The sequence below is a fragment of the Athene noctua genome, chromosome 8, assembly GCF_965140245.1.
Source record: "Athene noctua chromosome 8, bAthNoc1.hap1.1, whole genome shotgun sequence".
NCBI classification, from domain to species: domain Eukaryota; kingdom Metazoa; phylum Chordata; class Aves; order Strigiformes; family Strigidae; genus Athene; species Athene noctua.
In genome coordinates this window covers 6854066-6876410 of record NC_134044.1, presented here as the reverse complement: position 1 = coordinate 6876410, position 22345 = coordinate 6854066, and the positions used below count along the sequence as shown (strand labels likewise).

The window sequence follows — 22345 nt, the reverse complement described above, 5'->3', positions numbered from 1 at the left end:
CCAAACACATAAGACCAAGGAAGCCACACACTGAATCTCCACACAGCCCACATTTACAAAAGCCAGACCTGACTGGAGCCCAGTCCCAGGGAGGCGGGAGGTCCTTCCCCAACAGGGAACTCTGCACAGGACATCCCCCTCACAGACAGACACTGCCTCTGCCTGCAAGGGGTCCCAGCTTTTATTCCTCAGTGGACACCTGACCTTGGGTTACTGAATGCAGACACCTGGGGTCATTTACCCAATGGCTCTCCCTGCCAGGCCGGCCCCACCCTGGAGGGAAGCCTAAAGGCAAACTCACCCCCCCTTTGGGAAGGGCTGTGGGAATCACCCATATGTCAACCTTAATTTGGGGCTTGGGGTTGAAGCCCCAGCATTTCACCTGTTTACAAAGAAAATCAAATATCTTTTAAAATTTGCACTTCATACGAAGAATTATAGTTCACTTATAAGAAGGTACCTATTTTAAGACTGGAAGGAAGGATGTCTAGAAATTAGCATGGGACAGGTAAAGGAGACTTCATCTTCTTCACAAGATGTCTTGGCACAGGCTGCCATAATCTTCTCTGGCAGGGGTATGTGTCTCTGACTTTTTTTTCTTTATGGCAAATACCCAACCTGTTGATGATTAGACTTAGTTGTAGGTCATGAATTTTTATTCGAAGTGAAAGAAGAAACCTGAGAAAGACAGTTTCTGTTGACTCTTGGGGATTATCAGTCCACATCCACTGTGGAGACTTGAGCACAGGTGGTGGGCTTAATAGAACAAGGATTAATTACCTTTGGTACCTGGCTTCTTATAGCTACAGGAAAGCAAGTGGTGAACTGGGAGCTGGCCCAGGTTGGTCAACACAGCGTAGGTGAGCTTGACCCTCCATGAGGTGAGCTTGATAAGTTCAAGAATGTGCTGGTACTGTGCTATTCATAGTAAAACTGAGTTGACTTTGTCCTGTTACCTCAGGCAAACTTTTTGCTATTAGTTACTCCACGGAGAGAATAAGCAGCTTTAAGAACAACAAAACCAGTCTAAAACTGGAAGGAAATTAAATAACAGTGGTGCCTTGGGTGCTTCAGCAATAGAAGTGACTGGTAACATTAGTTTAGGTCCATTTAGGAACCATCACTTGAGGACAGGATATTTTTTTTTTTTCCCCTGTTTGGCACTCTGGGACACAGCTAAAGAAACTTCTTTCTCTGTTTTTGGTTTGTTTTTTTTTTTAGTAACAAATGTAAGTAAAAGTGTAAGTTTTAGTAAGCTGGGAACAGCTCTTGCTTTAAGAATGTGTGCTTGTATTTTGGAATATGAAACTAGTCTTGGTCATGATGTCAATACTTTCACTCAGTTGAATTAGGTCTCTGAAGGGTGCTTCATCTGCTAATGCTAATTTGGAATTTTATTTCCTCTCATTTTGTATTTGTAGTCTTTATAACTGTTCTTCATCTGTGGAATATGTATTTTACATGGCTAGACTTGTATTGCATTATTAGAGGGACTTGATTTATGTTTGAAATAATTTAAAGTTTTATTTATAAAACTTGATGTTTTTTTATTTTTAATAGGGAATATATTGATGACACTTTCAGATTTGGAAGGATTGTGATTGGCACATTTTCAGGTGAGTGTCTTATGCTGTCTCCAAGACAATGATTTATAATATCAGTTGTTTCTCAGTGAGTTTGAACTGATTTTTTGTTGTTGTTGCTGCTTTCTATGCTTCCTTTGAGGTGTAATGTCAGAATGTTGAAAAATAAAAAGATATTCAGGGCATTAAGTTTTTAAACACCTGTTGTATGAATAATAAAGCAGATGGAAGTGATGTGGCTTCTCTAAATCTTCAGAAAACTGAAATTTAGTCTAGCATCCAGTATCAAGTACTACATCTGCATTGATTGCTGTGCAGAAGTTTAATAACTTCCAGTCTTTTGATTGCTCTTGCAGGTCTGTTAAGAAATTTTAATGATGAGGAAAATTCTGGGGATCCAGAAAACAAAGTATCTAGTGTTACTCAGATAATCAGGATGATAGCTCAGGCAGAGAAAGGAAAATGTTACGCTTTTAAGCTTTGATTTAGAAAGCAGGCCATAGCTTCCATCAGTATTTTTTAGTCATCTGTGCTCAACTTTCTAACAGGCTGATGTTATTCTAATCTCTGAGAATCTGAACATGTAGCATCAGAGATACTGACTTGTACATCTTCATGTTCAATGTGTGAGAAGCTGATGACAAAAAAAAAGGTTATTACAACTCAGGTGGGCTGTGTGGTGGATTAAGGAAGCAGAATAGATGGTCAGAACTGTGGAAATATTTTTAAAATAAAGAAAAGTTGATGGTTATTGGAGCAAAACAAAGCTGAGAGTTTTTAAAGGAGAATGATAAAGGCATGTCATCTGCGATGCAAAGAAAATTTATCCAAGTGGTTTTCTTATATGTGATCTGATGATGGGACAGTATTGGCCAAGACAGGAAAGAAAAGGATAGCAGTTCTGGATAGTACTGTAATATTGTAATACAGGTGAAATTGTAACTGAGATTTTGAGGGCTAATACTATAGTGTCTGCTTAGTCTAAATGATTGGGGGGGGGGGGGGGGGGGGGGGGGGGATAATTGAAAAAACCCCTGTGTTGTCATGGCTACAAAATGTGATCTGAATAGGCTCTTAAAGCTGACATTTTCAATGCTGCAGGTGCGACTTCAGTTCTCTACAGAAAGTCAATTTGGTTGAGATCCTGTCATACAGGTGTGTTCCCTAAAGCAGGTTGTTAATTCTTTTTTAATATTTGAAGTCTTCTATGCTTTGAATAGATATATCTCGGTATTGAAGGAAATGTTGTCACAAATTCTTTATTATTTGTATACTAATTCTTCTGTGGAAATGACCTTCTTGAGATGTCATACATGGATATACTCTTAATTCTTTGGGATTTGAGCATACTCACATGTATGTTTCCTCTAATAAATAAAACCAGAAGATTAAATTTAACTGCCTCTAACTCTACTCAAGCTGATAAAATACCTGGTTTGAATGACTTGTATTTAATTTCAGATAAAAATCCTGTTACTGTAGATTTGTCTTAGCTTTCAGTTAAATTGTAGAAAGGCTTATCATGAGAATTTTAAGTAGTTTACAAGGACTGTTTTTTCTTAATGTCTTCCTAAATGCATTAAGTAGATGAAGCCAATATGATACCTAATTAAAATGGTATATGCTGCTACTGCGAATATCCTCTTCAAACCTAGACTTTGTTAAAGCTTTTTGACTTTTTTTATCTATGAAAATGTCATGATGGAGGTCATCAAACTGGAGTAGTGCTATGTCACTTCATAAATAGTCAGGCAAGACCTTGTAGCTAATTTCTTGTAGAACTCCATTAGTGAAGGCCTATTCATTGAGGAAATACATCTTACAGGGAGATGAGTTAGTGTGAGGAAATTAGAAGAACTGTTTTTGAACCAGGATTTACCTAGTGCTGAAAGACGTTCTACATTTTCAGTGTCCAAGCTAAAAATTGCAAAATCTGTGAGTAGCTCCAGATACAGCAATTTCTAACACTTCTCATGGTCAGACATAAGAGAGCTTATAATGTAAATCCTGTTTATCAGTTTATGGTACACAGAGGCAAAACATTTAAAGAACCAATGTACTCGGATTTGTATCATAATCCGAGGCTTGTAGACTTTGTATTGGCTTTGTGACGTTATGCAGAATGGAATGTTGTGAATAAATTCTTCCTTAAGTCTGGCCAACACAAATGTACTTTTAACAGTTGGTAGACGTGCAGCGTTTTAAATTAAGGCATGTTAACATGGGCTGTCTTCCAAAATGGTTAGCTTGGGATTTGAACACTGTTCCAAATTTTTGTTCCAAACATTCTTTCTGCATATTCAAATGAAGCACTAAAAGTGATGTAATTGTTAGCCACACAAATGTTGGTCTCCTGAACTTCCGATTTTTATTCTATTATTTCTTTGTGTTATATGGCAGTGGCATTTACCAGTAGACTTAGTTTCCTAGATTTAATAGAAGAGCTTTCAGATTTTCTTTTTCCTGCTGACATTCCCAGTATTCTCCCTGGGAAACTGTTTTTATTAGGAAGAATAATAGTGTTGATGGACTTTAGTACAGAGTTCTGAACATAAGGAAACTTTTATTTTTACTGTGAGGGTGAGTGAACACTGGATCAGATTGTCCAGAGAGGCTTCGGAATCTCCATCCTTGGAGATATTCAGAAGTCATCTGCAGGTGCTCCTGGGCAGCCTGCGCTAGGTGACTCGGCCTGATGACCTCCAGAAGTCCTGTTTGACCTCAGCCAGTCTGTGTATTGAAATTTTGTAACTGCCTAGTAAACTCTTTAATGCTCATGTCAAGCCTACAGCAACGTAGATGAATTTAGTTCAGGTGTTAAAATGTTATTGTAACCAAACTTCTTAAGCACTTTGAGCTCCCCTCAGTCGTTTTGCTCTCTTATCTACTGGGGAGGTTGGCCCTGCATTCTTAGTGGCTGTGTCAGCCCATGTGGACCATGTACATACTATGAATGTACATAGTATGATATTGTACTGATAGTGAATTGGAAGGGTTGCTTTATCTAGTGTAGAAGATTGTTATTTTAAAACTGTAAGACCTCATTTTAGACCACAAATGTTTAAAATGCAAGTTTGTATCTGATTCTTCTGCTGGATGACAGTTTCATGTTTAACCAACATTTATCTGCATAGGCATGGTATAACTGTGAGCATCTCTGGTATCTGTTTGAAGAGGACACTGTTGGGGGGCCCAGGTATTTCTTTTATATTTTATAGTTATAGAGGTGTCCGGACTCTGTAATGGTCAAAGGTTTCCAGTAGAAGAGGATGAGACAAGAATTAAATGCATGTGGGAGACTCTGGACCTAGGCACTTCGTGCTTTTGATGCTAGCTGGGAGGGAGCTTGATAAACACTATTAACCATCTTTTCATAGAAAAAACAGGTAAGAAACATGCATAATTGTTATGATTTGTGTTAGTAGAAAGATGCTTCCTGTCCCACGCTCCTACAGGTTATGCAGAGATTAGATTGTTCTGTTTGTTTCATCTTAGAACTGTGATTTCAGTCACATAGATACTCATTCAGAACTATTTTTTGGGTATAAACTGGGTGTTATATTATTTGAAGCGAACACGTTTTTAGCCTAAAACCATTCTTACTCTTAAATTCAGGTTTGAGTTTCTTCACTGAGGAAACAATCTGGTTGGAAGCATCCTTCCTGTGGATGCAAGAGCCCTGGCCTGGTGCTTATCCTGACCTCTTCCACTATAGGTGCTGCTGTAAATTCAGGGTGGGACTTGGACTAAGGCTATGTCTTCATTAGTGCCTCTGTTGTAAAGTGACAGCTGTAAGCAGTGGTTAATTAGGATCACCTTTATAGAGATATTACTAACTTTTACTGAAATAACAGTCCTGTGTTCAGGATTGAATTGAAAGGTGAATCTTTATCAACAAATTGTGAAATGAATGCTGTGGAATTCAGATTTTATGGAAGCATTTGTGGTATTCTAGATGATGATAACTTTGTTGACAGAGTAGAAAATTGAATAACACCTCATTCCTTGTTAAGAAACAGAGGAAAACTTGCTTATGACTTGCAGTGAGATGAGGAATCTATTAAAAAAATTTTTTTTTTCAGTTCAAACATTCTTTCAGGAAATTGTTAAGCATCTTTTGTTAGTTTTTCTCATAGTGAAGTTTGAGAATACTGCCTCTTTTTTTTTTTTTCATTCTAGTGAAGGTATTCTATTGTTCTGTCTTGCCACAAAAAAGTGAAGCTCTCAGTGTTATTGCTGGTGAAGTTGTACAGTTAGACAAGTCACTTCTTGGATTATTGTTTGTTTTTCTACATTTATTCCTAACCTTTTGCTACTACCAAGCATTTAATTATTGTCTAATTGCACAGGGAGAATGCATTCATTGTAGGTGTTAATTTTCAATTTTCTCTAAAATTGCATAATATGATTAAACTGCTGCTAGTTATTTGTCATATGAATGAGAACTTTTATCATTTTGCAAAGCAATCTCCAGAATACCTGTGGAAACTCTTTTTACTGAAAATCTTATCAGCAAGATTGAATCCTGACCATTAGGAATGTCTCCTATTGGTGCTGGTACAGTTAAGAGTCTCCAAGATATTCACATGTCTGAAGTATAGTCATAAACCGTGGTGTGCCGCTTGCTTCATTTGGGCATATCGGTAAGTTCATATTAGTTGTGGAGTTAGACTCAAACCTGCAGATGTTCTCTTAGTTCGTGAATTAGATAATTTTGACTCTGGATTTTTAGTTTTTCATTCTTTAAATGCCAGAACTAGACATGATATTTTTTGGGTGTGAAAAGAAATCTGGAAAAATTTGTTCTCTGAATGTAACCAGATCTCTGCTGAAACAAGATTTTTGAGTTTAAATGTCCTAGTTTCAAAATAAATTTGCCACTGTGGTGCTCTACAGTCCTTTTTAAGAGGGTTTTTCAAGAGCATATTTCTTCCAGCATTTGTACATATATATTTTAGTGTGTTTTTCTGGGAACACAAAAGTTAAGGCTGTTCCCATTGTCTTACTACAGGATAAAGGAGCTACTGTAGCTAATGAATAACCAAAGACATTTTCTGCATGTCTGACCTGGCATATTAATGCCTACATTTGTCTTTAGTGCTCAGTGGAATTATGTTGCCTTTTTCATACACTCCATCAATGTCTTAAAGAGTTCTAGTCTTTGCCAGAGTTACTTTGGGAGTGTCTAGAAGAGTAGAATTTTTTTTATGAGCCAGTTGCCTTAAAATCAAGCTTAACTGGTGCCAATTTAAGATTAAGAAGTTTATTTACCTCCCTTAAAATTTTAGAAAGATGGAGTAGCAAATAAAGAGGAAAAATGGCTTAATGTACTTCTCTCAAGACCAAATCTAAAAGAGCTCTTCCTCTGTTTCCATGTGACTCTTCACTTGCTTACTGAACTTGGTATGAGACCTAATTACCTTCCTCAAACTGTGGTAACAGGAGAGAGCCTCAGACTGGAAAAGCATGTTAGCTTTTACCTTTTCATTCTTGTTTGGTTATGGATTGGAAATTTATTCAAGCGTATAAATGGAATTAATATGTGCAGTTTATTATGGCAGTTTGACTGAGATTAGTTTCAGTGTTAATTAATCTCTCTGGGATGACTGATCCTCTGTGCTCCTGAAGTGTTTGCATGGTGATTGTGTGTGTATGCATGCAGATGTTCTACTTAAGGTCTTCCTCTGTCTGACAGTAAAGTCTAGCCACATGCATCGGTTTTAATCTAAAAGGGTAATTGCCATTCTGTTATTTTTTCACAGTTATTCCAATCTCTTCTTAAAATCTTTCAAAATTTATGGCATATATTAACATTGCTACTTTGGAAGATCCTGGCTTTTTTATTATACAAGCTCTTGTTTAAGAAACGCTGCTATTCCTTCATTCCCCAGAAGCTCTTGGAAGTCTATCATAATGTTTTTCTTGTTCCTTCCTATTTATTCTTCCTGTATTCCTTACTCTGGTATGTGCCTCTGGCACTGACGTTTTTGATATTTTGAAACAGAAGTTGTTTTGTGCAAGACTGTTTTCAGTGATATTAATCTTCCAGTCCTGCCTAAGAACAGCATTCCGTCTCAAGGAGTTGAGCCAATTCTTCTTGAAAGATACCTTTAAAAAGGTCAAACTTGAGTTACTCATTTTTGCTTCTGTCACCATTGTCCTTTGGGTCCAAATTGTAGTCACTGTAATGTAGTTATGTAGGAACTGCATAGCTGCTTACTGTGGGCAAAGCTGCAGAAGCTCCAGCATGTTGCTAGTTAGAGACAGAAGTAACACAGCTTAAGTTTTTCCTGACACAAGTTTCTGCCAGCTATCAAAAGGAACAGAATTCACATGGTATCTCCTATAGGCCAGTACCTGTTTCTCTTCTGTTGGTGATTCTCTTAGTTTGAACTCATTGCTTAAAATAAAAATAATTTTAAAAACCCTGAAATGTTGACTCATTGGATTACTCAACTCTTGTTCAAGGAGGCACAGGAAATTGCTCAAAAGTTATTGGACAGATTATATACATATTTTTTGGGGGAATGATTCTCTCCCACCTAAGGAAGCACTGTTGAAGTTTCCTATAAATACCTGACAGGAGCTAGCCTAAGTGTCAGGGAAAGAAGAGGGGAGACGAGACGAGACAATAGATGATATTTGGAGGTGGAAGAAATTACTCATCAGTGGTTTAACAGCTCAGGATTTCAAACTGTGTAAGATTCTGCATGCTAGCTATGGCACAATTCCATTGACTCTTTAACTTCCAAAGATTACAGAAAAGACTGGGGAAATAATTTTCCAAGGAAAAGTTGTTCCAAAAGAATATTTGCAGACAATTCTTGAGGCTGAAGATACTATGGCCTGTGTAATACTCTGGCTTCAGAATTCAGGAGAAGAGGTTTGTCACATTTAAAGACTGAAATACAAAAAGTTTGCATTCAGAGTAGGAAAGCTGTGGTACGATCATTGCTCTTCCCATAAATAGCACAGTTTTTCTGATATATGCTTTACTATAATATTGAGGTAATTATCTTCAGAGAATTAAGGGATATGCTTAGAGTTTGTCTTCTGGCAGTTCATGTTTATGAGCGTATCAATAGTCATTTATATAGCTTTTTTTAAGCTATTTAAGTGTAGCAGCCCAAAGTTGGGTGGTTTTTTTTTTTTAAAGCCTTTTTTGCTACCTCTAAAGAAATTATGTAACATAGTTTACTAGTAGATAGCGTTGTTTTGGTTATGGCAGTATGTTTTTCTCTTGTGTCTGAAGCTTGGTCTAAGTACCATTTGGTCAAAAAAATAGGAGGAAATCCATACCTTGAGCACAGAATATAGTATGAAGAATGTTCAATTTCCCCTTAAATTACTATATGTCAGCCCTCCTTTTCAGGTGATGCTGTGGCTGTCTGTTTTCCAAAAGCTTCATTTTAATCATGATGGGGGTTAATTTCTGTAATTTTGATGTGCCTAAGGCATTTATTTGAACTGGATAAAATGCTTTAGATGATCTCCAAGGTTACCTTTAACCTTCACAGAGAAGGTAAAAAGCCATCCCATTGCTAGCTGAGTAGTGTGCTGGAGTATCTTTACTTGCTGAATCCTATACAGAACTTCACAATGTCAGTGCCCTCTAAGAAGTAATAGTACAGATGACAGGTGAGAAATGGCTTCTTGAGAGTGGGTTTAGTTGCTTAACTAGACAGATGTTCTTATTTCTGCAGTACTTGAAGTAGTGGTAAGAACTGACTGAGAATGGATTAAAACATTTATAGAATGCTCCTTACCTTTACAGTAACAGGAGGTTTGTCTCATGTGCAGTCCATATAAGTATCCCCAGTGCCACCTTCTGTATTCACTCTCCTGAGGCCTTTGATGTTTTCAGTCACTCTCAGACAAAATGAGTTGTGGTTAGCCCTGCATTGTTCAGCAGGGACTGTGATACTGCAGATAGTAGCATGGATATCACTAACTAGTCAGGTTCATTAGGACCATATGTGGCGAGAGCAGACAAGGACAGAACTTCATTAAAATATCTAGCTAAGAAAGGCAAGTGAAAGTGTGAGCTCTGTCTACCAGAGAGATTAAATCAGAGATGAACTGTCTGATCTAGTTAATCATTGGCCACCAGAGTGTGTGCCATTGTGAAATATATTAGCTTCATCTAAAAGTAAATATTCTTTTATTGCATGTTCCAGTTATGTAATTTTTAACAGAAGTGGCTTGCTTAGTCAAAAAAAATCCTGTTAGAACTACTAAAGTATCATTTACTGTCTGTATACTACTGTTCAATACAACAACGTAATGGGATGTCTATAGTCTGGATCAGAGTACTTGAAGTGGAGAAGTGAAATACTGGTATATTTTACTCTAACCAAAGGGTGTTTTTTATTATGACCTATAATGAAGTACTAGTGAATAATCTTGTAAAGAAAAAATATTATTTATTTGTATACCATTACTGATAGCTTAAATGAATGTTCTTAAACTACACTTCCTCTTTCAAATGAAAACAGATATCTTGCATATTACTTTGGCCAAACAAGGAGACGAATAGTATTTTCTTCTGAAAAACTCAAACTAAATGTAAAATGTCTGGAAATACAGCAATTAGGAGGGTAAGAAAATAGTTTCATTTTTTGGGGGGTGGGGGAGTGGGGGTATGTGTGCAGAGGGAAGTTGAGTCATAGTGTGTTTTAAATGTTTACAGGCTTTCTAAAAAATTATATATATTTATTTGTGTTTCAAAGGAAGCTGCTGCAGTTAATATTAGTAAAACTTAGTTGTAGATTTTTTTTCACTAACTTTGTTATTCTAGTCAGAGGTTTATTAGCCAACAATTGTAATGTTGGATATTTTAAAGTTACAGAGAGGAAGGAACAAACATGGTTCTGTTGTTTTAAAAGCAACTCTTTTTTTTCCTGATGATGAATTACATTGTTCAGAGAATCTTAGTTCATGGGTTTGCAGTATTGCCTCTGTGTGTTGCTGAAATAGACAAGCAAATGAGCCAGATTAAATATCTTTATTCATAAAGTTGAACTGCTCTCTAGTACTTCTTTTTTGGCTCTTCAGTATTAGTCTGTTCTCAATTCACTTCCTTATACACTTGGATTTTTGAGCCTGGTGCATTAGAATTTGCTTCAAAGATGGATTTTTTTTTTTTTGCTTTGCTTTAAGTTTACTTTTCTAACAATGCAGATTTCCCCCCCTCCCCCGAATTAGTGGTAATCAGTAGATTAAAAATGTCCTCAGGCTTATTTGTGGTTTAGAAATTTTTGTTGATAAAGAGTCAGGTTTGTGTAGTTAGTTTCCCTGCTCCTGCTGTGTGTTTGGTCTGCTTACCTATGGGGTTCTTGTACAAAAAAAGAAATGAAGAATTGGTCAAAATGGCAGAACTGATCTTAAATACATACAAGAGTATGTATTTTATAAAACCTAAGCAAGCTCCAAACTAAACAAGGAATCCTCTGATGTCTGAATGTAATTTTTTTGTTTATCAAGGTAAACTGGAAGCCAGGGGAATGGTTTCACTGAAAATAATAATAGCTATTGTCTAAATCCAGGCAGTAAAATTGCCAAGTATTAAGTAGGAGAAGAGAAAACAAGTGACTATTTAAACTTTTAGGGAGTTCTTAATGTTTATTCCACTTCTTTTTGTGTGGGTTTTTACTAAAAAATAAATACCTTTTCCATGATAAAACATTGTTAGTTTTGCAGTTATATTTAACTTAAACTTTTCACTGTTCAAATATGGAATATATTAACCATGGATATCACTTTTAATTTCATCAGTCAGTAAGAATTCCAGTTTGTCAGCAGAAGCAAACAAGAAAATAATTTTTTTTCTTCCTTTCTTCCCTTCTCAGATTTGTGGGTCTGTATTTCCAAACAGAATTTGTACAGAGAGAAAATTCTGAATATGGCTTGATTTGCTTTTGATCTTGTCAGTGTTTCTAATGAGTGTCCCATGGACTCTATCAAGTTCAGGGGGTTCTACTCTAGCACTGGGGAGCAGAACCCTGAGCAGCAACCTGGTATCAGTGAAAACATTTCTTCGTCATTCTCTTTAAAAGAGCAAGAGAAAATGAGTGATTATTCTGGACTTGCAAATAACCATAGCCAGATGATTGCTGAAGACTCAGAAATTCAGACAAAGCCTGAACACTCTCATGAAGTTCTTCAGGAAGATATTGAAATGAGCAGTGGATCAAGTGGAAATGACTTCAGTGGAAATGATACAAATGAAAACTACTCAAGTGGGCATGATTCTCATGGCCATGAATCTGATGAAAATGGGAAAGATTCAGCAATGCTCATGGAATCTTCAGACTGTCATAAAAGGTAATAGTTAATATTAAATAAATTTCACTTTAATTTTTGTCACTAAAGGCTTTTTTGATTTGAATCTCATTTCTGAATAACTACAGTATAAAGTGTATCTTCATATTGACGCTGAGTGTTCTAGTTAACTTGTACTCTTGTATGATGTAGACTGTGTGATATAATTGATAAAGAGAAGATGTCTAGTGTTCCATTGGGCTAGCTTTATTTGAACCTTTCTTCTCAACATTGTGTGTTTTAATTAGTCTTATTTATATATTATTTTGTAAAACCACTCCTACAATTGCATATCAAAAAATGTCAGTCTCTTTTAAGGATACAAATGTGCTATTTTCATCTTTTCAATAATCACTTAGTGTCCAGCAGTGTTCTCAACCTGTGGTCCATGGACTCCTGGGGGACTGTGATTTTGTCACAGGGGGTCTGTGAAGGTTTAAAGCAGGGGTGAGGAATGTCTAGCCCGGAAACATTTGGTCTGGCCCGCAGCAAGTGGGAATCACTGCAATAAAGATACTATAATTGGAGTGTGCGCATTAACAGATTTATTTATTTCCCTTTCTCCAAATTTGAAGACCCTTCACGAGAAAATTGAAATTAATATTTGATGCAGTCCAGTGCTTTAAATCTTGAATTAAGTCTTGGTGGTCTGCAGCCACAAAAGTTGTTCAAAGGGGGTCTATGGTGAAGGAAAGGTTGAGAACCCCTGGCGTACAGAACAAAGCTATGGTAAGAGTCACCTTCTTAGACAAATATGTAACAGCTGTAGTTTCCATTTGTTGTACCAGGCAGAAGCTTTTAAAGTGGGCTTTTTCTAGGTAGCCAATCATTAATAGGAAAATATAAAGCTAAAATGAACTAAAAATTGTTAGGTTTACTAATATTAATCTATTCTGTCTTTCCTTATTCTAGTTCAAGCTCAAATGCATTTAGTCTGATGATTGCGAACTCTGAACACAATCAGTCTAGCAGTGGATGCAGGTAAATTAATGTGCATATATTTTCAGTTATTTGCATGTATGTAATCCTAAATGCTGAAAATTAGTGTTGTATGTTGTTTTTTTTGTTTTTTGGCTAAACCTGGAGGAGTATGCAAGAAGTCCTATCTTTGATTCTTTTCCTGTCTATAACCAATGAAACACATTGTCAAATTAGAGCTTTTTTGTTGCTGTTTTGGGCAAGTTGTGCAATAATCTTTCGAGTCATCTTACTTTGTATTGATTTGGTAGATTAACTCTGTAATTGTATTTTTATGGTTCACTTTGAATATTGCTTCAGCTCTAGTGGTTTTTTTGAAGCTTTTCTTTAAATTTTCTGCTCTTCAGAATTTGGTCTGAAGCCCTTGCCTGGGGACAACCTCGTAGTGTTCTAACATCAGAATTCACCCATTGAATTGGATGTGTTCTGATGTCCAGCAGCTGTATCATCTGCCTCTCCTGTGTTCCATTTGCAAGGATTCAAACCTCAAGTCTATAAGGGTAAACCAACATCAGCTGCTGGAATCCCTCTGTATGAACTCTGCTTCTGACCTTGATAGCCTTGATAAAACTAGTGGCATTGATGGTGCAAATCAGGACACTTCCGAGCACCCTACTGTACTTCTAGGGGTTTTTTAAGTCAGCTTCTGATCAGGAGACCAAAATCTGATCCTGAACAGATCAAGGATATCTAGCTATCACTTACTGATGTTAAGATCCCTGTCTGCATGTACCTACCTGGAAGTGCTTCTACCTGGTAAATTAAAACTACCCCTTTGCAAGCATTTAGTGCTTGATGAACTTATTTTCTGTGTCTGCCTCGCAGGCACCTGGAGATCTTGTTCCATGCTGTATTTTCAATTGGAAATTGTGTTCTTGTGTTCATGTTCTTTAGTATGAAAGACAGAGTGAACCAAACTCATCTCCTAATCTTCCTTTCCCATTGATTCCATTTTCTCCACTGCAAGGTTTTTGGGGGTTTACTTCTTACAGTTTTTCTGATACATCTTTATTTTAAATTTTATTAATAGCTCTCTGCTCAGAAATAAATAGGTATCCAGATAGTACAGTGTTTTCCCCAGCTATCAGGCAGGCACAGTGCTAGAGGGTTACAGAGCAGAATCTGACCATCTTTTGGGAATAGGAGACTATGAAGATCATTTTCTAGACATCCTAAGAGAATACTAACAGACTGGTAAGCTATAGGTTTAGTCTTTAATTCAAAGACTGCTGGGCTTTGGGTTCAATATTGGTACCAACCAACAAATTTAATATCTGTAGGAACCTTTCCAGTTCACTGTCCACATAAAGCAAAATGGAAAGCTCCTCTATCTTACAGAACTTGCTTATTCTGCCCTCTGCATGTCATGCCTTCCCTGTGGTTGGCCATTGTGCCTGACGCTACTGATCTTTGGAAAAATATTTTCAAGTTGTATCACTTATTTTTCCAAGGAGGCCCATCGTCTATATTTTCTGCTGCTGTAGGCTAATTAGGAAAGGTTTTTTTTCTTGCAGAAGAGTGACCGCTCTTATGAAGTATACTCAGAGTACAAAACCAGCAGTATGCTCAGTTATTTCATAATCTTTTCCCTCTCTTCTGTACTGCCAGTATAGGGGGTTCTACTAACATGGCCCTGTTTGATTGCATCAGTCCAAACTGTCAAGCCATGTTGTAGATGTGATTTTAATATACAGCATGAACATGTTTCCCAAGAGAGTACTATTTTGTCTTAGCCCTTGCCATTATTTCTCAGCACAAAATGACCACTGATTAAGTGAATGCTATTTTTCTCATAGTACGTTGGGATGTAAGCAAGAACAATGTGTATTCTCTAGTAGAAGTCAGCTTTGTCACTTTCCAAGCATTTTTGGTGAAATACATCCAGCACCTGTCAGGTGATTGGTCTGTCTGAAGAACTTTTGAGACTTCCCAGAAAAATGTTCAGAAATCCTCTTGAAAATTACGTGGAAGCTGAAGCCACTTTATTCAGCACTTCAGACAGTGTGGTGCAGTTGCCAAGACTATCGTTTCTTCTGTTAGGGTAACTTCTTAGAGACTACCAGCCATGACAATCAGGTCGTAAAATAAGAACTTCCTTTTGATGGGAAGGAATTTTTTTTAGGAAGGTTTAAAGCTCTAGAATCATCTTGATTGTTGTTGACTGATCAGCTTTTAAAATATACTCCAATGAGAAAGACAAGGTGATTTTTCATTTTAACTGCTTCCTACCCACCTGCCACCCATCTTTGCTATCCTCCCTTTCCTTTACCTCCTTTTCCTCTTCCTTTTTGATTTTGTCAAGCAACTTTTAATAATGGGGAGAGATAATTTGGAACTGGAAAGGAAGATGATAATTTTCTGATGTTAGCAGTGATAATCTCTGCAGTTTGTCATTCTACACTGTAACAGCACTTCTGAACATGCACCTGAGAAATGTGAATGCAATTTCTGTCTCCAGCCTCCTCTGATTCTTAACCCTACATATTTAGTGAAGATTTCTGACCTTATTTAATGTATTGCCGTGCTTAACTGCGATACATTGTCCCAAGGGTTTCTCTGTTAACTTGATGCTCTCCCACTGCCATTCCCTTTTCAGGGACCTTTCTTATGAGAACCTGCTCAAACAGGAGGTGAAGATCTGAATGGGCCTCCTGCTTCTCTCCTTTGAAGTCCATGAACATTTCTTTGAGTTTGAATTTGAAAGGAACTAAGGCAAATACCACTAAAAAGGGAGGAGGGAGACTGGCAAAAAAAAAAAAAAATTCTCTGGTGCTTGGGTATATGTACTGTTGCACATACAGGGTACACTTTACAATAAGACTTCAGGTGGTGGTAAATCTTTCATTTCAACTGATTCTAGCTCATTTAAGAGTTATTGTAAGTTCTGAATGTTGATACTAAGTACTGGAAAAGTTTATATGGCTAGTTGTACAAATTTAGGTATGTGACAAGTGTCAGTGTAATTGGGCTTCTGTAAGGATGGTGTGTGGTGTGTCACTTCAAGCATTCAAGTGACGTTGTATTTTTTGTTTTTAATCTTACAGTAGCGAGCAGTCAACTAAAGCCAAAACGCAAAAGGAATTGCTGAAAACGTTACAAGAGCTGAAAGCTCACCTTCCTTCTGAAAAGAGAATAAAAGGCAAATCTAGTGTCCTAACGACGCTGAAATATGCCCTTAAAAGTATTAAACAAGTTAAAGGTAATCAAGTATGTTACTACCTAGATAGTGCCAACCTGGATAAAATTATACATTTAAAATAGGAATTTAAGTGCAGTTGTTTGTGAAAGCTGAATTTATTTTGTTGAGTAATCTCTCTAAGCAGGTGTCTTCATGGTGTTTCCATTTGTTGGCTCTGTTGACTTGTGTCCCTTTTGGGAGTTAAAGCAGCTTTCTAGATGCTTGATATTTTACTGATACTTTGAGTTAGAAAATTAATTTGAAAACAATTCACAGTTTCATACTATTTGAACTGTCAAACAGACCAAAATATACAATCATACACATATGAGTATGTAAAGATGGGTACATTTATTTGGGTTACTGATGAGGAAGCTCTACTGAGGAAAAACTAATCTGGAATAGTATCTAGATTTCCCAACTGCCTGTTCTGTGCTTATGACAAAAAAACATTTTTGCCACTTACTGCTTCCAGTCTGGATGTTTATTGGTGAGATTTTAAATTCTGAATATATGTTGTTTAATGTTCTTATGTAGCCAATGAGGAGTATTACCAACTGTTGATGATTAACGAATCCCAGCCTGCTGGACTCAATGTGTCATCTTACACTGTGGAAGAGGTTGAGACTATAACCTCAGAATATATCACGAAAAATGCGGTGAGTATGGTGACCCAAGTCAGAAGTGTGTATTGAAAATGTTTTCTAGAACTGGAATTCTCAGGCATGCCTTCTTTTTACAACATAAGAGTTGTGTCTAGGCCAATAGGCTGATGAAGCTGGCTTCTGTCTTCCAGGAGATGTTGAGCAGAAACTCTGAGCCTTTGCAGGCTTTGCCAATAGTGCCTTGATCTAAGCTTTTTTCTGTCAGTTAGGTGGAAATAAGTAGTTCAAACAACTTGGTCCTCTGAAATGTATCTCATGCTTAAAAATGCTGGTGTGATGTACTTCATCCGTGTGATATAATGCACTGTGAGACAGCATTAGTTTTCATTTTAGAACACCTGCTAAAGTTAGAGAGTAATTCTTTCCAAATTTTAGTGAAGGCACACTGAATTGTTTCAGCTTATCCTTATCAGTAGGGGTTATTTAATTTTTTTTTCACCAGTTCTTTGTGTTAGTGTGACTGAAAAGTGATGAAAGTGTTGGAATCACTGCATATTGTGTCCTCTTCTGTGGTATTTATCTAGTCTTTGCAACTGATACAGGCTTACTGTTTGATCCAGTGGTACTGTGTCGTCTTGTCTAGATAAGAACAACTATGATGCTCAACGTAGTTTTCAGCAGTGAAATGATAGTCTGAATATTTTTATTAGTTATTTTCAACATTCCCAGGTTTTTAGGGATATGTTGTGGAGTCTTCAAAAAATAATTGCATCTAAACTTATTAGATTACTGTCCCCCCCCTTTTCTTATTTACTGAAGCCTCTGCCTTGAATGTATGAAGTTCTGAAATCAATAAAATAATGCCATGATGGGGGAATGTTCCCTCACTTGAAGTAGGTGCCTTTTGTATCTACGAATAGTTAAGGTTGCCTGCAAGGTAAAATAAGTAGGAAGGCTGGAGTACAGCTGAGAACTTCAGCTAAATATAAACATTGTTCAGTTGATCTGAAGCATCTGAGTTTGTGAAACTGGTATTCTGACGACAGCTCTTAAGTTTGTATATAGTGTCAGTGAATAGACCACTAAAGGTTATGACGTCAAGAAGAAAACATGGAATGATACAAGTGGAGTGTGTGTATGGGGGTGTGGGACTTTTTTCACCTGTCTACTCATTATTTTACCAAGTGGTTTAGAGCACTTTTTTTCATTTTGCAATGGATGGACAATCTAAAGTGAACAGCCTTTCACAAAACAGTTGAATTTCATAAATGTAAAATATGCCTATACCAAGCACAAGCAAAATGTGTCGTTTTATAGCTGGAAGCTCTTTAATTCTTAATTTTTAATTCATTCTACATCATAAAATTTTATGCAAATATATTTAGGGCTTGTAATCCAGTAAGATGCTAGTGTATTATTATTATGCATAGTTCAAAAAGTTTACTGTCTGTGTCTTCGTAAGCAGATTAATTTTACTGCTCCCTAAACAGATGCAGTTCAACACTATTTCTGTAATTTTTATTTTGAACTTATTAATGCTTTTATAACTTAAAAGTTTTTCTAAGAAATACATACTGGAGTGAAGAATGTTTTAAACTGTCTAAATAATTTGAGATTTTTGTTTTTAGGATATGTTTGCTGTAGCTGTTTCTTTGATTACCGGGAAAATTTTGTACATCTCTGATCAAGCTGCTTCTATTCTCCGCTGTAAGAGGGGTTATTTTAAAAATGCCAAATTTGTGGAGTTCTTGGCACCTCAGGATGTCAGTGTGTTCTATACTTCTACTACCCCATACAGATTACCATCATGGAATATTTGCAATAGAGCTGGTGAGTGTTCTCAACAGCAGATATTTCTTTGACCTTCTTTCAGTCACGCAAATGTGTTGGATGGTTGAATTGATTTTTAATATCCTTCCATCCTTCTCCATCACTTTTTGAGGGTATAACACAGATGCATTATTAGAATATCTCTGAAAAATGCTAGATGTGTAACACACTTTTTATAAATCAACAAGGCTGGTCTGTTGGCTACAAGTCTTCTGAATGTCATTGTTTGTTCTCGTGCCTCTTTCATCCAAATGATGAATGAAAACAAAGTAGGTGTTCATGGTAAATAGTGGGTTTGCTTTCCACTCTTACCGTCAATCAAATGACCACAGTTTTTCTTTAAAATTACTTTTCACATATAAAGGGGATAATATTCTGCCTCTTTCCTTTTAAAATGGTTATGATTTGAATACTGGACACCTTGATTACAGTGTAGAAAGATGTACTTCAGCTACATCACTGTGCATTCCCAAGTGTAATCACATCTCTATTCTTTTAGCCTTAGAAAAATGATGTTAGGTGTGCCAATAGTGAAGGATCAGATGTCTTGGGGCACTGAAGATTTGTGGGAGGATTGTTTTACTAGTGTTGCTACAGCTGTTAGGAATCAAGAAATGGCTGTAAACTACTTGAATCAAACACTTGAAATTCAAGGTCTGCTCTAAATGTTTGACATTCCAATCTGTAGTTTACTACATCTATCAAGTTAAGTCAGTGTCAACCATATTTAATGTGGAAAAGCAATTAGCATTAAATAGATACGAAGTAATGCATACATAAAGCAGGTCTCTAGTCCAATCTCTGGCTGAAAAGAGGGTCAGTGGTGAATTCTGACCATGTGATCCTGATGACAGATACTATTCAGTTATGCAAATATTTCTTCTCTGAAACATCTTCTGTAGTTTTGTTATGTTTGTATATGGCTTCAAATTTCAAAAAAGCAGTAAGTGTAACTATGCACACTATCCCATGTATCAGCTGCCATGGAACATAATAGCCAAAAGTATTGTATACTGAGGCCTTTGAAAGACCAGAGCTTGCTGTAAAATCAGTCTGTGCCTACTCTGGAAGAGCAGGGAGATAGTCTTAAAAGGCAAGAGGAAGCCTTCATGAAATGTCCTTTTTTTTTTTATGGGTTTGAAGCGGTAAGTGGATTTGATCTAGCTGTCTAGTGCCCTTCTATGAAAAACCTAAAATTTCAGAGTCTTGAATAATCAGTCTTTTTTGGCTAACGCTATAAAGCACAGTGGAAAAGCTGGTAAAAATGGCACAAACGGGAGAACTGTTCAGATATGGTTTTGGCAAAAGGCTAAAAAGCACACAGCTGTGACATGCCAGCCTCAAAATCTGAGTCGTATTCAGGTTTAGTTGCTTATGAAGTACATTATTTAGCAAATATATGTGGAGACTTAAGGAAACATAAACTTTTCAAAGAATTCAGCTTTTATCACTTAGGTAACAATTCTTGTTTTAAATACAACCTTTCAGTGATTTGTAACTTGTTATGAAATTTGTTTAATATTTCTAGAGTCTTCTACCCAGGATTGCATGGAAGAGAAATCTTTTTTCTGTCGCATCAGGTAAGACAACAACATTATAAAGCTTAGTGTTACATTATGAAACCATGCATTACAGAAGTATTTGACTTTTATAAGAACTGTATGGTATGCAAGTTGCTTACTTTTCCATAATGTGAACATAAGGCAAAACATGCTTGTCCTCCAGTTGATTAACTCCTAGAAGCTACAGAGAAAACTACGAAGAGATTTCAGGAAGTTGCATTTTAGAAATTCATCAGTGTGAATATTGACCTTTGCACCATAAAGAGAGCTGATATGGCATCTCCTACTGCTGTGGAAAGTCTTCAGTTCATGTTAATTGAACTGTTCTGTTCAGCACCTGCTACAGAGTCTCTTTCATTCTAGAAGACTATTGTCTAATCTTAAATTTATCTCAAATGTCCTGTGGAGAAAGGTCCATGAGGGTAATGTGACTTGACTCGTTTGCAGTTGTTATGACATAGACCCTTTGGTTTTGCTTTTCTTCCTTCTTTTCCTGCCTCTACTCTGTTTCATTGCTCTTATTTAGGAAATGCTGGCAACTTGTTCCATGTTCTTTCTTGTGCAATTTGATTTCTCACTGTTATTGCCTCTCATAGCACTTCCGAAAACAAAAATTGTGGATCCTATTACTTAATTACTTCTGGAGCAAATAAATACTTACCATTAAGGTATGAGTAAACTTTAAACAAATTAGAGAAAATGTACTGCTCCAGACCGTTGGATTGGATGTACTATAAAAGTCCTGCTGGTGATGTAGACTTTTTTGTCCAACTAACGTTTGTTCCAAAAGCTTTAGTTTTATAAAGCTGTGCTGTTTATAAATTTATTACAACTGAAGCTTTTTTTTGGTCATCATGTAAATGGTTATTTTCATTACTGTCATTTGGATTCTTAAGTGAACAACTGTTATTGTAAGTAAGAGTTTCTGAGTCTACATTCTTTTTAAGTCAGGATAAACACTGGGTAAAAGAAATCTATGTTAACTGAGGGGATATAGCAGTTTTCATAAAATACAATATAAATTCATTCCTCTGAAGGGTATAATGCCACAGATTAAGATTATTAGATCAGCAGAATAACTTAATTTGCCATAGGAGGTGGGCTTTTCCATCAAATTTCCATTTAAAGCAATAGTGGATCTTTTTATTTCAGGCAGTATAGACAACAATGTATTATTTATTGCAGGTGACTGCAAAGAATGCCGTCAGAATTAGCTTCTCTTCTACCAAAAAAATGCAGAAAGTTAGGTTCTTGGGTGCTATTTTAGGAGCTATCATGCAGTTGTGTGAGGAAATTACAATACATAAATTAAAACTTTGTTTAGTATAAGACAAACCTGTTGAAATAATTAACTGTGTTTAATTATTAGTGCGGGAAAGGAGCGTGAAAATGAGATTTGCTATCACCCATTTCGGATGACTCCTTACCTTATCAAAGTGCAAGATCCAGAAATAGCAGAGGACCAGCTTTGCTGTGTGTTGCTTGCAGAAAAAGTACATTCTGGTTATGAAGGTAACCCTTTGAATGCACAAAAATTAGTCTGGTTTCTTAAAAGTAAGAACTGTTGTATGGTCTGGTACAGGAATTTCCATGCATTGTAGCATTACTGCATTTCGGCTGAAGAAAGCCAACTACATGAGTTACTGTCAGTGATCTTGCTTTACTAAAATGAAAGATAATTAGTTCTGTTCTCTGCCCTTGCTGAGAGGCTGTGAGCTAGCAAGCTGCTTTCCTCTATGCTCTTAGACTTTTAGACTTTACTCAATATTTAATAGCAACATGTAGCTTTAAGTATCTTATGCATGCAAAAAACCCCGCTTGTTAATCTGCTTTTATTTTTCTCTCAGCACCCAGAATTCCTCCTGACAAAAGAATTTTTACAACTACGCACACACCAACCTGTTTGTTCCAGGATGTAGATGAAAGGTAACTTACAAAAAAGATTACAAAAAAAATATTGGGACATTGAGCCATTGACTGCAGCTCTTTGAGTGCAACCATCCAGCCAATTCCTTATCCACCAAGTGGTCCACCCGTCAAATCCACGTGTCTCCAATTTAGAGACAAGGATGTCATGTGGGACAGTGCCAAAAGCTTTGCACAAGTAAATAAGTTTTGCATAGCCTCAACAAGCTTTTAAGGACGGGGATGCACTTTGGAACATTGTAGTGTTTTGAAGACCTAACATGACAAGAGAATTCACTTGTTCCTGAGTCAAAAACACAGGCTACCTTTTCCCTTCCTTTCTCTTCCTTTTCCCTTGTTGATATTTTCTTCATGATGGTTTCT

The 22345-nt window shown here is 36.7% G+C and overlaps 1 protein-coding gene across 13 annotated transcripts in view; it reads left to right on the top strand.

Moving 5' to 3' along the window:
• The window catches only part of PER2 (period circadian regulator 2), a 49631-nt gene that overhangs the window by 6766 nt on the left and 20520 nt on the right, over nt 1-22345 (top strand). For 3 of the 13 annotated variants that reach the window (XM_074912654.1, XM_074912665.1, XM_074912652.1), the window contains exons 2-14: nt 1561-1616; nt 2685-2738; nt 4718-4969; nt 6048-6226; nt 10079-10180; nt 11432-11906; nt 12816-12884; nt 15926-16080; nt 16597-16718; nt 18293-18494; nt 20023-20074; nt 21426-21568; nt 21904-21982. In XM_074912654.1, coding sequence (XP_074768755.1) covers nt 11533-11906; nt 12816-12884; nt 15926-16080; nt 16597-16718; nt 18293-18494; nt 20023-20074; nt 21426-21568; nt 21904-21982 — 1196 coding nt within the window. In that variant the 5' untranslated portion in view covers nt 1561-1616; nt 2685-2738; nt 4718-4969; ... (1 more) ...; nt 10079-10180; nt 11432-11532. Of the gene's footprint in view, nt 1-1560; nt 1617-2684; nt 2739-4717; nt 4970-6047; nt 6227-8045; nt 8467-8538; nt 10181-11431; nt 11907-12815; nt 12885-15925; nt 16081-16596; nt 16719-18292; nt 18495-20022; nt 20075-21425; nt 21569-21903; nt 21983-22345 lie in introns of those variants that run through there. The other 10 variants (XM_074912653.1, XM_074912656.1, XM_074912659.1 and 7 more) reach the window with 10 other exon arrangements.